At 43.9% G+C, this 16,017-nt stretch overlaps 3 protein-coding genes across 4 annotated transcripts in view; 2 read left to right on the forward strand and 1 right to left on the reverse strand.

Moving 5' to 3' along the window:
• Ku80 (X-ray repair cross-complementing protein 5 Ku80) overlaps positions 1 to 5,154 on the forward strand; it is a 31,772-nt gene extending 26,618 nt beyond the window's left edge. For both annotated transcript variants that reach the window (XM_050183070.2, XM_055073852.1), the window contains exons 17-20: positions 2,166 to 2,278; positions 3,110 to 3,203; positions 4,362 to 4,495; positions 5,019 to 5,154. In XM_050183070.2, the coding sequence (XP_050039027.1) occupies positions 2,166 to 2,278; positions 3,110 to 3,203; positions 4,362 to 4,495; positions 5,019 to 5,033 (356 nt within the window). In that variant the 3' untranslated portion in view covers positions 5,034 to 5,154. The remainder of the gene's footprint in view (positions 1 to 2,165; positions 2,279 to 3,109; positions 3,204 to 4,361; positions 4,496 to 5,018) is intronic.
• On the reverse strand, positions 5,050 to 11,172 carry Chrac-16 (chromatin accessibility complex protein 1). Its single transcript, XM_050183093.2, has 3 exons — positions 10,959 to 11,172; positions 10,754 to 10,874; positions 5,050 to 5,305 (listed from the first exon to the last, which is right to left on the reverse strand). The coding sequence occupies exons 1-3, from the start codon at positions 11,079 to 11,081 to the stop codon at positions 5,208 to 5,210; spliced, it is 342 nt and encodes a 113-aa protein (XP_050039050.1). The 5' UTR covers positions 11,082 to 11,172; the 3' UTR covers positions 5,050 to 5,207.
• A 2,311-nt stretch (positions 11,173 to 13,483) lies between these two features.
• Positions 13,484 to 15,605, forward strand: LOC126536196 (translation initiation factor eIF2B subunit alpha-like). Its single transcript, XM_050183084.3, has one exon. It carries the CDS (start codon positions 13,633 to 13,635, stop codon positions 14,548 to 14,550), a length of 918 nt encoding a protein of 305 aa, XP_050039041.1. The 5' UTR covers positions 13,484 to 13,632; the 3' UTR covers positions 14,551 to 15,605.
• Positions 15,606 to 16,017: the final 412 nt, after the last annotated feature.

The raw sequence follows: 16,017 nt of genomic DNA on the forward strand, positions 1-16,017 counted from the left end.
CTCATAAAAAAGTGAGGTCGTGCGTGCATGAAAATCGATTGGCTTCCCACGCGACTGCCAGTAACCATCACTAGTGAGAGTAAGAGTCAGAAACGGTGTGGCTTGTCTCTTGATGGCAGGAGTCCTGCTGATTTGCTGATACAAAAGCTGTTTGCTACATCTGTGCGTACGTTCTTTCTGTTGTATTTTTCGTATTGCAGCCTGTTGGTAATACTATATGTATATACTGCCATTGGAATAGCATTAGCCATTGGACTGCTTGGTGTCCTCCTTTCTTCTGTCCCTTCTCTTTTGATTCTCTCCCCTTGATTCTGATGGTGCTTACAGCTTGCAAGTTTTCTGCTTTCATTTCTTTACCCTTCCTATACTTTTACCCGTGGTACAGGCATGAATTGTGCTCCTTGCAGAGGTAGTTGCCAGACTGTCTTTGGTACCTTCATTTGTTTTCTGGTCCTCGTAATACAGCCAAATGCCTTCATAACGAAGTGGTTGGAACCTCTTGGTACCGACAGAAAATGTTGAAGTGGAGATAACACGCGAGATCGATTTATGTGGGCACACACGCATCACCTGGAAAATATAAACGGCGAATATAGCTTAGAACATATTTAAAATCAATGTAAAGTATGTGTGCGCAGCCAACCGCAAAATGCAGCACCTCGCGAAATCAACATCAAGGAAGGATTGTAAACAACCGAGAAAACGCTATGCCACGAATTTTCGTTGGCTGCCACGCAGCTTGCGTTTGCTCTTTTTCTCAGTTGTTTCTTGCAGTGGGGCGTTCTCCGTGTTGCTGCAACTGCAGAATTAAGCAGCAGTTTTTGTCGTGTCTGCAGATTTTCTGCACTATCAGCTTGACTATACTGCACTGACCATTGAGCGTGGCCAATGCGAGGGTCTTGAGGTTCACCTTCGCTGTCGCCGACTGCAATATCTGAGTTGCTGCTTTCTAGTGGGTCGAATTGAAAGTGATCGGCCAGGTATAATACTGTAGTGACTCCCGCCTGCAGAAAATCGTCGCTGCTGAACGAACAAAAGGATGTTGACGGTGGCGAGGACATCACAAAGCACGTGCAGGCATAACAGATCAACTAGCAACACGAAGCTTGCGCACCAGCGTGTGCGTCAGAGCCTGCATCAGAGGTTTTTCCGATCACATGCCCAGCTGTGTTTACATTCTTTCTCTGGCCCATTTTGTTGCTCTCTGAAACCGAGACTTGGACTAGTCGCTACAGACAAGACTTGAAATAATTACCTGTCACGCTCTGAAGTAAATGAGGTTTTGTGCCGTGATTACTGGGTCACTAGTTACTTATCAAAGAAGAAAAAACCAGATTGAAATTTTTTGTGTCAGTACTCCTTTACTTATACAGGACACTTTGTTGTTTAGATAGTGCACTGTACCTCTCACAACAGAGCAGGCTAACCACCTCAGTGAAATAATACCTCTATTTAAAATGAATTCAATAAATATGTAATGAGAGAATTTCCCAGTTTTCTACTTCATCAGACGGAATGTGCAACTGCAGCCACTCGCAACAGCACCAAAAGTTGGCAACATTTCATTAATGGAAAGCTGTCAACGCTTCATTTTTCCTGCACTGCTCACACTCTTTGAGGTGATCCCGAGACATTACAACAAACTCTGCTCCAAACACACTGAAGAACGAAAAGAAAATGGCTATGAACCACTTGTACTTAACATGGCCAGCTGTTACATTAACATATGCACACATACAATGCACAGGCCTGCTCACAGCAGAGAAAAGGCAAATGCTGGGAAGCTTGCTATAGTTACTGGGGAGTCCAGATCCTACCACACAGTCTTTGTTATCGTGTTGGTCTGCACTCCCTATGTGTGCCGCAGATCAGTGGCATCTGCGGAGGGCTGTAGTAATGTGTAGTAACTTGTGTTCGTTCTAAAGCAATAGGTCACGCTATTGGGGATGCCTAAATTTCTTCATTGTACTGGCTAATTTATTGTAATAATCTTCACTGCCGAGCTATCTACAATTCACATGAAAGATAGAAGCTCATCTGGGACATACACAATTCTTCGTTCTACAGGTTATTTTGTTGTGGAGGCATTCAGCTGCAATAGAAATCACTGCTGTAGGCAGTAGCTTGCTGCACGTAACTGCTGTGCCGTGTTGTCCTCCCGACAGTCTGTCAGCAGCTGGAAGAAGTCATTCTGAAGTTGTTCAAGGATGCCCTCGGGCGAGCAGCCCATGGCAAAGCAGTGCACTGCCTTCGAGCCTACCGGGAATCTGCACTTGAGGTGTGTCCTCTGATATAAGTTGTGAAGGCCCAGGCTTTCTAATGTTGAAGCTATGTTGAGAAAATAAGGGTGTGCCGTATATAAATGGCTATTCTGGCTCAATTGAGCACAATTACTGATAGAAGTGGTATTTCATGGTATATTTTGTTTAATATCACACTTGAATGCAGTACTTGTCTGTTTTGTTGAAAGTAAATCAAAACTGGTGGCAGTGTTGGAAAAAGTTCTTGTTTTAATTTTTCAGCGATAGATCAGTGACTCCATCTGCCACTGCTACAGCAAAAGACTGCTTGCTTTATCGTAACACTGACAGGCAGCGCCACCACTTCACTCACTAAGGCAATCTATATTTTTCAACCAACATCATTGTGCTATCTAGGGGATCAGGCACCTGCGATAGTGGCTTAGTGGCTATTTCATTTTACAGTTGTGTACGAGGTCCTCGGTTTGATTCACATTCACTTTCGGTGTGTTCTGATGGGGATTGAACACAATAATGATTGTATACCGAGATTTGGGTGCACATTAAGAAACTCCATATGGTCAAAATTAATACATAGCCCTCTTCTAAGGCACCTCCTTTAGCCCCTCTATTACTTTGGGACAATAAACCCTAACCATACTGATTTTGTGATTATGTGTTCATGAGATGAAATCCTAATCACTACAGCCAGATTACGATGAGGGCAGAAGGGCAGAACCTTGTATTTCAATTGAGGTACACATGAAAAGAAGTCAAGATGACCAGAATTAAACCAGAGCCATTAACATTAGGACTTTTGAACGTGCAGCTTCAACAATTAACTATAATTCAATGTCATGGTTTTGTAGAAAGCCAATCCTGACATGTTTAACACCTTTCTGAAGAAACTGAAGGAAGTGCACTGCAGAGACCAGGACGATGTTTGGAATCTGTTGACGAAAGGTGAGCGGACATATATCTCAGTAAACATGGTTTGCAGTGAAGCAGTGGTTGAGGTGTTGCACAATTCTTTCGACAATGGCAAATTTAAGGTCTGTTGGGAGGATTCTTTAGCAACAAGGTTCATTGTTGGGGTGTGGACGGGTAGTATCTACTAAGCTTCTAGTAGCCCTGCATGTAATATTGATGTGATGCAATCTTGCATGTTGAAATGGTATGTGGCAGTATTTTGTAGTGATTATATATTTCTCATCGGAATTTTTTGTTGGTTTAATCAGACATTTGCTGCTGTCAGCCTTGTCATAGGTACAATTGATTTGCCCTGCACTTTGTAAACTAGGTCCTGCCAGTCCTCTCTTGTGCAGAACTGGCATGTCACCACCGGCACGAGCTCTGCGCTACCTCTCAGACTAGTACAGGGAATGCTGTGAAATTGTGCTGCATTAAGTTTGCACTATGTCAAACGGATGGCAGTGTGAATTTGTTGCAATGTTGAACTGGACCTCCTGAATTAGTTCAGAAAGTGCTGGTGATTTGAATGGACCCCGTATTTCTCTGCCCATGTGCTGCTTGTGGGTAGTAGTAATGTTCTGTCTGCACAATGTGAATGTCAAGCAAACCACCTGCTTCACTCATGACCACATTTCTTTTTGGTATTACCCACTTTAAATAATGAAATTTTTTTTTCGTTTTTATATTATTTGGGCCACTTTAATGTGACAGGAACCATTCAGAGGCCTGCGTATTCACTTCAACATGCATTGCTGTTTGTGGTCAGGTAGATGAAATGAGAACCCTCTTTGAAATGTGGTGATGGCAAGCACTACCAAGGTTCTTTCGAGGAACCTGTATGGGTTTCCTTTGTAGCAATTGTTACGATAGGGTGGACATCTCATTTGCCGTTTATTTATTACTTCTCTCCACCTTGCGGGTTTCTGCAGAACTATTACGACTACCAAGGTTGTTCTTTTACCTCTATTGCTGCTGAGATTTAACCCTCGAGATTCACTAACAGACCATTGAATCTCTAAGAAATTTTATACAGTAAGCTGATTTAGTATAAAGTGTTATGTTCTCTTCTATATGTGTTTCCTTTTCCCTCCTATCACCAGTCATTCAGTTGACTTGTGCTTTACATGTGTGCCCGTTTCTCGCGTGTAGAAGCGGTGCCACCTATTGGGAAGAAGGAATGTGAGCAAAGCACCTGGCTAGATGATGAGGTGGAGCGTTTCTACGCTGCTGAGAAGCAAAATGCAGAAAAGGAAGAGCAGCCTGCCAGGGATGAGGATGATCTGGTGAGCGTCATGCATTGACCCAGTCTATGCACTGCAGTGGCTTAGCGGCTATGGTGTTGCGCTGCTGAGCCCGAGGGCATAGGATCAAATCCCGGCTGAAGCGGCTACATTTCAATGGCAACGAATGTAAGAATGCCCGTGTACCTGCCATTGGGGTACACGTGGTCAAAATTAATCAGGTCGTGGTTTTGGCTTCGTAAAATTCCACATTCTATTTTTTTTTTTACATAGCCAGGCTTTGTATGGAAAGGTCGCAAAGGATAGCGACCTAACTAATATTGAAAATTTATTCATTTTAATTTTGAACCTACAGTCTGCAGTTTCTTAGTTAAAAAGAAGTAAAACTCCAACCAAAGTTTATTTGTAAAAAACTCGACATTTCAGAGCCCGACCGGCTCCTTCTTCAGGAGTGAGATGGCTTGAGGCGTAGCAGTGGTTATATGTATTTCTGGCGCTGTGACAGGCGCGCAGCAGTTGATGCCACCTGGAATAAATGTATGGTTTTTTTCCCCCTCTCTTTCAGCTGGACATGATGTGAAGCTGGACGAAGAAAGTGGACAAGAAAACATTTTATTTGTCAGGCATAAATAGCAGAAATAGATGTTCTCTGTTAGCAAGAAAATAAAATAAAAGACGGCTGATCCAGCTTGTATATTACAGTGATGTGACATGATGTGTACACGACTGCAGAGGTGCTGCTGCTTTCCACCGGTTACACCTCGGCTTGCTTCTCCTTCAGCAGTTCTTTGGACTCTGCTTCTTTTACAAGCCGCAGGTAGTCCTTGTACTTGATCTTCTGTGGGACAATATCTGTGGACAATAATGGTTTGTAGCAGAGAGCGTTACTCTGAGCCACATATTTTTCTGTTTCCTTTCTTGAGCTTAATCACTTTAATATATATATATATATATATATACAGAGAGAGAGAGAGAGAAACAATATTGCCATAAGTTCACTTTTTCAGCAAGTGAACAACAATGAAAAGTGCATACTAGGATAGCAATAGCAAGGTTTCTGATGCCTGACTATGCATCCTCGCACTTTGTTGTTGTCAACGTTCATGCAAGCATGGTAAGGCATCAGAAACCTTACGTCATTTGCGATGAAGGTGTCAGGTACCAAATTCCCTTGTCATGCGGGAACCACTATATCGGACAAACCGATAGGTCCTTGAACAAGCGCCTTAAGGAACATGCTTGCAATATCAGGTATGGGCGAGGGGGAACACTTGCTGATCACATCCTCTCCTGCTAGTAAAAGACGTGCAAGCTGTTCCTTGATAAATGAGTTGTCATAGAAAGGAGCAAAGACAGGGTAACTGGAGAAATCACTGAAGCTGAAAAGATGCACAGAGCAGGACGCACATGTGTGAGCACGCCTTCTATTTTCCTCTGTGATAAGTAGCTAGCGTTTCTGAGACGCTGGCAGTGGTTGTATAAGCAATATGTTTTTCTTTGGGCATATAAAGGTGATGTATGTGAAAAAAAATTTTCTAATTAGCGTTCGTACTGTTTGTGCGTGTCTGAATTTTTTGTCTCGTCCTCTGCGCACTATTCATTGCTATCCTAGTATGCACTTTTCATAGTTGTTCACTTGCTGAAGAAGTGAACTTATGGCAGTATCGTTTATATATATATATTTAAACATACTGTTTGGGTGTGTCTGAATTTTCTCTGTCTCGTCCTCCCAAAACAAGCCCAAGAAGCTACGCTGTTAAATTGCATACTAGGAGTGCACCGACATTCATATTTAATATGAGAATTCACTAGTCGAGGTTGTCAAATATTTGTTTTGTTTTGGGTGTAATGAATGACACCACCTATTGAAGTCTACAAGGAAAAAGCCAGAGCAAAGTGGTGAATACGAGTGATTCTACTGCAGGGAAGCCGCAGTTGCTACAATGGAACTAGTTGTCAGGCGAACATGCAGAGCAGGTAAATTCCAGTCATTCAATAAGGACGCTTCACCTTTAGGCGGCCTACAAATTTTGTTTCTTGGTTTAGGCTAAGCAATTTATTATTTGGACAATCCCACTTTGTTTACATCCCTTTAAACTTATGTGCGGAGCTGCAGAGTTGCACTTTGCTCCTTCAAAATATGGTGACGTGTTGTTGCTGTGCTTCACCACTGCCATTATGGAGAGCCATGTATAATAACATTTCAGTTGCTTCTTATTTACGAGCTTCTCAGTTCAAGGGACTAAGTCCGGTTATGAATGGTACTACATGTATCAAATGCAAATATGCCTACATCTTCTTTTCTTTTCTTTTTTTCTGAGTGGATTCCGCACAATTCTTACATTTCAGTTTGTTTAGAAATGAGAAAATATTTGTTGTTCGATCCAATTAAGAAATTTCACTATTCGAGCACCCTAAGTGTAGTTGATTTAATATAGAGCATATGAACCTTTATGCCTTAATGAAGCCCTGCTATGTTTTTGAATGTTATGAACAAATCTACTAAGTTGCTCAACAATGCAAATTCTTGATGCAATGATGGGTGGCACATGGCAGACACTGTTCTATTTGGGCTCGGCAGGACAGCTTGGAGTGCAATTTGAATAGCAAGAAAGGAACTTAGTGATAGTGCAGCAATGGAAGCATTTAGTTGAAGGTAAGTCCATTCATACAAGGCAAAAAGTTGCCAGACACATTCCACACCTTTTGTAAAATATTTCTAAAATATTCCTTTCATAAATATTTTTTGTACTAGGCATAACATAAGTTTCCCCATCCCTCACCGCAAGTTAAACAGAGCACAGGCAACCACCCTTCGCCTGTTGCAGACCAATACTACAATACAATACCCTCCCTCGCACGCTATTGCACCATGTACCCCGACATTTACCTGAGCCAGACGTGCAAGATCTGTAAAACGCAATCAGCAACACTCCCCCACATGTTATGGGAGTGCAAACATCAATGCCCAGACCTTAATCCCGTGACGCTCTCGTCTAGATGGCACGCCGCCCTGCGCAGCTCCCATCTCGACGACCAACTCTGGGCGACCCAGCAGGCCTACGAAGCGGCGAAGAGGCAAGACCTCGATGTCCCATCGTGGGAGGCCTAGGCCCAGCAGACTAAACTGCTGGTGCTCATTAAAGTTCACTCTCTCTCTCTCTCTAGGCATAACATAGAAACAATGAGCACGAATAAAGCGTAGAGCAAAAACCTGTACATTTTAGACCAGACATGTTTACAGAGGGATAAAGGGGGAAAATAATGAACAGTACTCTCAAAATCAACAAATTATCAATTTGCTTATTTGCATGTGAACCAGCATGACCGAGTACACTCACGACCAAAACTATGAGAAGCAGCGGTTCCGCACGCAGATTAGGGTTCCTTCAAGCTGAAAGTGCAGTTAGACTTGGCCATGCAAACATCGGAGTGCATTCATCTATTTCAGGTTGCCAGTAGGGTTTTTTTTTTTTTTTTATGTGTACCACTGAACCTCTGGTCTTTATACATGATCGTGTGTACATATACACAATGTCTCTTAGTGACAGGTAACAATGGTGGCTGATTGGTGCCTGTGTAAATGCAGCACTGGCAAGTTTTCTGCACCTCGTGCCACAACACTTTCTCCGAGCAAATAGCTGTTAAGCGGTAATTACACACTTTCCAGGCATGTGCACGGTTAAATAATAATTGTGACTTCGAAGATTAGCGCAATGTGCAAGAAGAGAAGAATAGGAATTGAAGTACAGGTGTGCAATGCCAGTGAATTTTCTGAACAAAATTTTCACTTTTTAAGTTGCTCATCAGTATAGCAAAAATTGTCTGATACAGAAAAGCACAGCGGCAATGACATGTAGCATGCTGGTGTGTTGCACTTTTACAACCTCGCACACGATTGCACTGGACTGATGTGTAAAACAGTTACTTTAAAGGGAAAATTGTCATCCATCTGTCGGTAGCATGAAGCTTTGACTTTTCGATTAAATCGCCCTCACAGTGATCCACTAGCCTCCTGGTTAGCTCGGATTCTAGAGCGACCACCTTGGGAAGGCAACGGTCCTGGGATCATTCCCAGACTACAACAAATTATTCTTCTACTGCAAAGCTTTCTTTCTGAGAAACACGTGTGGGTTTTCTTTGCAGCTTCATGCTACAAACAGGTAGATTACAATTTTCCCTTTCATGAATCTTTCTCGGACCAGCCTTTGTGAAAGGCTGGTCCACCAGCCGAAACGTCAGTCAAATATACTGTGCTTATTCAACATACGTCATACTCTTTTTCTTCATTTTACTACCGGGGCCAGCATGACTTCCTCAGCCATAACTATATATATGTATATATATATATATATATATATATATATATATATATATATATATATATATATATATATATATATATATACATTTGACAGTGTAAGAAGGCTATATGGAGGAATAACTTCGAAGAAATTACGAGGATTTTCCACATTGGCAGAGTGCACTAATGCTTTGTGTATTCCAATTAATCTTGTATTCACTCACTTGCGTACCATGAAGCATTGGTGCAACAATTCATGGTAGCACTTGTAGAATTCACGAGGAACACATTGCATTTTAAGCCATAAAAGACAAGTGGAACACAGTTGGCCTGGTTTATGCATATAGGTGGCCTAGTTTATGCAGTTTATGTCAAATCAGATAGACAGTGCTTCACTTGTCAGCACTTTTCCATCTAATCTGCTACGTTGGTGTTGATAGATGTGGCACAATGCTGTTGAAAGTACAAAAGTATGAATTGATTGTGGTGTTTTGCTGTGGCACAGTGTGTCAAGGCTAAGCAGTTATCACCCACTCGCATTAGTTACCCCTTCTTAGCACATTTTCCCCTTTGTAATGCGTCAGCTAGTACGATGTTGTATTCTTTAGATGAAACAGTGATTGTTAAAGTAGATGTATACCACCTTTTAATTACAGTGCCGTTTCCCCATCCACTTTCTTAGGTATTTATGTTTCCTAGTAGAACCCTGGAAGTGTTAGCCAGAGCCACCACTCGCAAACCTTGGCGGCTGATGTGGAACATCCTTTCTGCTGCAGGCATTACGAGAACATGATCTTTTTGGTTGAAGGCAACCGGTCAATAAACCCACAAATCCTACCAGAAGCAATCAATGTTGCCGGATGCGAGACCCTCATTGCGTAATAAACGAGAAGAAAGGGGGTTAACCGAGGGGCTCGATTTTCATTAGTCATATCATAAGAAGCCAACAAACACTGACACCAAGGACAACATAGGGGAAATCACTCGTGCTTAATAAATGAAATAAAGAAACGCATGCGAACGTTATGGGATCGTTCCCCACCTGCGGCAAGTTGTTTTTTCATCCACTTTCATTTCCATTAATTTATCGTTTCTTTATTTCATTCATTAAGCACAAGTAATTTCCCCTATGTTGTCCTTGGTGTCAGTGTTTGTTGGCTTCTTATGATGTCGAATAAAAGTCAGGCCCCTCGGTTAACCCCCTTTCTTCACCTTTTAATTGTGTAGTAGATATCAATAGTTGAGCAACAACATAAAAAAAAACACTGACGGTACAATTGGCTTTGCATGTTGTAAAGGTAGTACATTATACTAAAGGTGAGCTATAGTACTCCTGACGGTAGGCTTGCTATTTTAAACATGAAATGAAATCCGCGCACCATGTGCCATCTCAAGAAAGACAATGACGTCCTTAGAAATTGCAATTCTTTTCTTTCTTTCTTTCTTTTGGTCATTATCGTACGTTCACCGCATGCAAAACGGAAGTGAAAATTTGTACGGATGCGTATGATATACAATGATTGAGTGTTAGTTCACGTTTGCAGTAGCATGATTTACACCGAGCGCGACATGCAGATGGCTGATACTTAACGGCGGACATTCTCAAAACAACGCACTCGTGCTTCACGAATGCTGTAACTTTGCATATTCGACCTGCTTGCTCAGATAAGCATGAGCGGACCTAAAGTGCACCGCTGACATATCAAGTACACTTGCCACTTAATTCTAATCCTGCACCATTAACCATCCGTGCCGATCGACTATTCCAACAGTCGATGTGCACGAATGGACCGCTTTCAAGGCCAGCAGGTTAACACTGCAATACGTGAAGAAAAAGAAAGGAAAAAACGCGAGCTTATGCTTCGAAACAATCGAAAACTGGTCACACCAAGCTTACTACGTGAGGACGTGTTTTCTGAAAGGCTTCGTAAGGCTCGCAAGTTTCGCAACGAGTGCTCGCTTGTGCAATGAACAGGTGTTTCGAGCAATTCCCTCACCATTCAGAAAATCTAGACGCTCTTGAGCATCTATGACGGCCGCCAAGTCAGAGTACTCAATCGTCCTGTGATCCTTGCTGTGCTTGAGGGCCTCTCGTGCCAAGAACACCACAAATTTTTCCTGCGAGCGGAGGAAACAGTGTGGTCGTAAGCGTTGCACCGCGTCGTGGATCGCACAGTGACCGCGCGGTTCTCGGGCACTCACCGCTGCTTTTGTGGTGATCTGCACGGCGTCCTGACCGATGCACGACACCTCCGGTGAACTCCTCATGATCATACGCACCCTGGACACAGGGAAACCACTCCGGTGCGTCGTGCCCGCTTCCATGCTACCGTCGTTGATCAGGCCGTTTCAAAAGTTTTGCCGATAAAAAAAGCGTCGTCTGCGCTTCTCTGCGTGTTCGCTTTGTCTGAAGGCAATGTGTTTCTGTCTTGTTGACGTCATCAATAACATTGTTACGTACTCAAAACTAGACACTAAACACCTTGAACGTTACACATTTTACAAAGTGTGTTTAATAATAAACACTGAACTTAAAACTGTAATTTACTGTTTTTGTGAAGTAGTTTCAGAGTTTTGCACGAGGCATCTTCGCTTTTGCTTTGCTTATCGAACGCGCTCCAAACATGCAATGTGCGAAGGCGCGTAATTTAAACCTACTACAACGCAAAATGACTTTTGCATCATCTCGAACGTCACCAACATTTCGTTAGCCTGTGCAAGAGAAGGCTATGTTTCATAAGCGAGCACGTGAATTTACCTCTGCCCACTCTCATTTTTTTAAGTGAGAAGATGTAAACAATTATGTTTCATTCGCATCGGCCTGCCGCTCCATTTTCTTATAAGAATTAAGTAATGTTATATCTTATCGAATACTAAACGAATACTAAAATGAAATTCTCTTTCCAATTGATTTCCCTCATTTTTTTTTTATTTTCGTGAACTTCCGTACCGCCCGATCTACGGCGCGATTCACCGGAGTAGCTGCTGCCCATGCATGCAGTGGGTTAATTACACCATTTCACTGGGGAACAACAATAACATATTCCTTTTCATTTATACAGCCGCTGGTATCTTAGGTGGCGCACTGCTGGCTCTTGTGCGCATGATACGCTGGGTTGGGGCGCTGGTTCAAGCCTCGCGCTGGGCCATCGAATTAACAAGGAGCACAGACGAAGGGCTATGGGAATGGGTAAGTCCCCGTGCGCCGAATATAGCGCTTATTCAACGCATCGTTTAATTACGAATCAAGCTAACCTTGCATGTGGAGACGCATTACTTAGTTTCTGCCAGCCGCTTTGACGACTGTATCGAATGGTACGTACGTGTTGAAGGGCCGGCGTACGCGGTGACACAGCAAAACTCGCGACGCCTGCTGGCACTGTACGTCTATAGAGATGCCAAAATGTGGTAATGTGTTTTTAGCTCGGTGCGGCCAGTGACTGCAATGACCCTAAGTGGATGTCCCGCGGACGTCACTCACACGATCGTTTGGCTGCACGTTCCGTGTCCTACGAACATTCCTTGCAGTCCGCGGGGGACATCATGGGGACATATGCTGCGCGTTTTCACGAGCATGTCACGGACTTTTGTAAATTACGTAATTCGCAGCACACGCTGTGTGATGGATGCAATGGGCAGAGCGCCCGCTCACGCACGCACGCGCGCTAAAATGAATGCAGTACACAATTATCATAGCTGTATGCTTATAGCTTCCACTATAGGCACATTTGGCATACATGGAACTATAACTGAAGTTTTCAAAGTAAATTGCTTCAGAAAATTAATTCACAAAGTACGACGAACACGTGGGCCGCAGACATGATACATACGAGAAAACATGATTCGGTTACGAGTAAACTCAAAGATAAGACCTCTTAGGTAGACAACTAATATGTTTATAATAGCTCCATATGCGACATGTTTTACGAACGTCTGTGGTAGGATATCCGAATTTGAAAGTCCGGGAGATGTCCTACTTGTCTCTGAAACTGCACGGGCATTACCTAGGGCATATGATTCTGCGTACGGACGATCGAAGTCCTTTCTCTGACGGCGTGTTGCATTAATTCATTTGATATTTCAAGCGTGTGGTCCCATCTTTAATTACAATGACCTCTGATATATATATATATATATATATATATATATATATATATATATATATATATATATATATATATATATATATATATATATATAGTTGTGTATGCACAAGTAATAAATGTGTTCGCGTTATTTGCAGAATAAAATGTTTCTGCATGCTCTACAGAACGCTTCGCCTGTTTCATCGAGGCGTACAGTATTTGTGGCTCTTTCGTCGACTTTTTTAAACCCACCTCGTATTGCGCACATTTGTTTTGTCTACTGCGTAATTGCAGCAAAAGATTGGCTTTTAAATTTGATACAAGAAAACATGCGCTCACGTGCAATCGGGAGCAGAAGAGAACCTGATGCAGGGGGGAAACGACAGAGAAAAAAAGTGAGTTAATGTAACAGCGCGTTTGACATTTTTTTAATGTTAAATATTATTGTATACTCCATATAACTTGTCACGTTAATGAAAAAGAAAATTTGACGAAAAACCACCAAGTGGAGATCAGTGCGAAAGCCATGCGAAAGCCCTCTCGCTTCAGCATCAACACGAGAATGTGGTGCCACCTGCAGTCAATACTATCAACTACAAGTCGTGCTGCCCTCTGTAGTCCTGTTTCTGCATCTCAGTCGCGCACTTCCGATAGCGGGTTGCCGGTGTTTGGTCGGTTCCGGTTGTTGCAGCGTGTTCGCGTGCTGGCGTACTCTTCTGGGCTGCTTTTGGTGACACTACAGTGTAGGTGGCACGTTTCTTTCCTGTGTGTGTTGCTTGTGGGTAGGCCAAATGGAAGGTGTGAACGCTGATTCTATCAACACTGATTTGGAGGCCATGCTGCGTGAGAACTCCGATCTGTCACCTGCAGTGGCTTCGTTGCAGCTGCTGCTCGAGTTCATCGAGAAGGACGACTACACGACCATCCAAGGCATGGAAGAAAACCTCCAGCATGTTATCAGTGACATTTGTACTGCGAAGTGTTCGATCACGTGCGTCAGGTCTGCGTGCGAATTATTTGTGCGTTTTGCTACGCTCACCGCGCTCGATGGCTCCATTGACGAATGCAAGAAAAATATGTCTACTCGAGGCCGAACTTTCTTGGAGAAGATGCGCGCGGCACGCTCCAAAATTGCGGCGCTTGCGGCCCCCTTTGTCCAGGACCGCTCGACGATCCTGACGCATTCCTTCTCACGTGTCGTGCGTGACACGCTGTTCGCTGCGGCAGGGGACCACAAGCACTTCACTGTGTACGTGACCGAATCGGCGCCCGACTACAGTGGCCGGCAGTTATACGATGCACTTGAGGAGAGAGGCATCAGTGTTACGCTGATAGTCGATTCTGCGATCGGCTACATTCTGGAAAAGGTGGACATGGTCCTTCTGGGAGCAGAGGGCGTTGTTGAAAGCGGTGGTATAATCAACAAAATTGGCACCTACACGATGGCCATGTGTGCCAAGGAAAAGAACATTCCCATTTACGTACTCGCCGAGAGCTTCAAGTTTGCCAGAAAGTATCCTTTGAACCAGAAGGATCTGCCAGATGAGCAGAAGTACCCGTCGGACAAGCGCAACGGCAAGACTGATCTTTCAAAGGAGCACCCCATGATTGACTACACGCCACCTGCGTACATTACCCTGCTGTTCACCGACCTTGGAATTTTAACACCGTCAGCGGTTAGCGATGAGCTTATAAAGTTGTATTTGTGAACGTTCACGGCATCAGTCAACAGCCGCTGTAATTAAGCTCCGTTTCATACATAGCAGGCAATGCTACGAACGCTAGATAGACTTCTCACTGCTCGCATTAGCGACCAGAAATAGTGCGTCACAGGTGAGGGATGCGTGATGTAATGCGATGTGCAAATAAGTACTTTTATGTCGCAAAATAGGGCGTATTTATTATATAGAAGGCATCGCAGATCTGCTGAACCTATTTGCCACCGAACGAGCGGTATGACACGTTTTTGCGACCAGTGCCCACATCGCAGCACTTGCGCTCGTAACCAAAGCAGTACTAGAGTACGAGATAGCAGTAAGTCGCACACTGGAAGCATTTAGCTGTACTCGGTATGTCAAAACGCTGGCGAATGAGGAACGCCGGCAGCGGCGTTCCAGGCATCGCACCTTGATGGCGCACGACGCCTCCAGGCCCGAGCCGCGCATGCGCCGTCGATGCTGGGACAGCGCGCCGACGGCGCAAACGCACCTCGAATGTCCAGTGTTGCTGCATACTGCTGCGCTGCAAAAACACGCGGACTGATACTTCTATGACCGCACTACTTGCAGAGCTTTCAAAGCGTTGCCTACTATGTATGAAAATGAGTATATAGTGGTCACTTTGGTCGGAAAGGTGACGTACGTCATCGCCTTCATATCAGCGTCATGCTCGATGAAGTGCGCCACGATAAGGCTTCTAGTAGCCGCTACTCAAAAGAAATATGGGGAGCACCGATCGAGCGGTCACATCCGGGTCTCGTCTGTGCCCCAGTACCGCGGTGCCTGCACGCAACTTGATTAACGGCGATCAAGCAGACAGCTCCTCTAACGACCTTCCAAGCCAGCCACCTTATGCCACCGTGCCTTATTCTACACCAGTACGTCTATGCGCGAGAGTTGAGAATTAACCGCGCATATGTCTCAGTCGGGTAAAGAGATTTGCTGACAGTATGCGTCGAAATCAGTTTCTTCATTGCACAGTTGAAAAGCAAAACATAATTCAACGAAGTCGTGTGAAATTGGAATAAAGATATGCTTTGTTATTCTGCGAAGTCTGTTTGAAGTCAGTAGGGCAATTATAGACGTATTATGAATGCTCGGTCACGAATGGTAAAAAATCTAGACTCATCGGCACCGTAGTTCACTTTGTGTGGGAAACCACGCAATGCGTTTTCTTGCCTTTCCTTTTTTTTAAAGCCAAATCAGGAGTGTTCTCGAAGTACCACGCTGACCATGGTATATTTCGTAGGTCGGGGCTCGGGATTAATTTCGACCTAACAGGGTTCTTTATCGAGCACCCAAGGCACAGTGCACTAATAGAGAATGTTTGTGCGTCCGGTATTCCGACAAGCGCGGGCGGTTTGCGGGATGGGCGGGGGCGTAAACGTGAGCGGCCAGATTGGTGGCGCCAGCTGGTGGTGCAAAGCTCAACCACTTAAACACAGAGCCAATTGGCGG

This window comes from Dermacentor andersoni, chromosome 4, assembly GCF_023375885.2.
Source record: "Dermacentor andersoni chromosome 4, qqDerAnde1_hic_scaffold, whole genome shotgun sequence".
Classification (NCBI taxonomy): domain Eukaryota; kingdom Metazoa; phylum Arthropoda; class Arachnida; order Ixodida; family Ixodidae; genus Dermacentor; species Dermacentor andersoni.

Bases quoted from the DNA above. Each gene is read 5' to 3' on its own strand.
- Chrac-16 (XM_050183093.2), bottom strand. From the start codon at position 11,081: ATGGAAGCGGGCACGACGCACCGGAGTGGTTTCCCTGTGTCCAGGGTG. The intron at 10,875-10,958 runs GTGAGTGCCCGA...CTCCGCTCGCAG, and splicing joins AGATCACCACAAAAGCAGCG to GAAAAATTTGTGGTGTTCTT. The intron at 5,306-10,753 runs GTGAGGGAATTG...TATTGTCCACAG, and splicing joins GCGTCTAGATTTTCTGAATG to ATATTGTCCCACAGAAGATC.
- LOC126536196 (XM_050183084.3), top strand. From the start codon at position 13,633: ATGGAAGGTGTGAACGCTGATTCTATCAACACTGATTTGGAGGCCATG.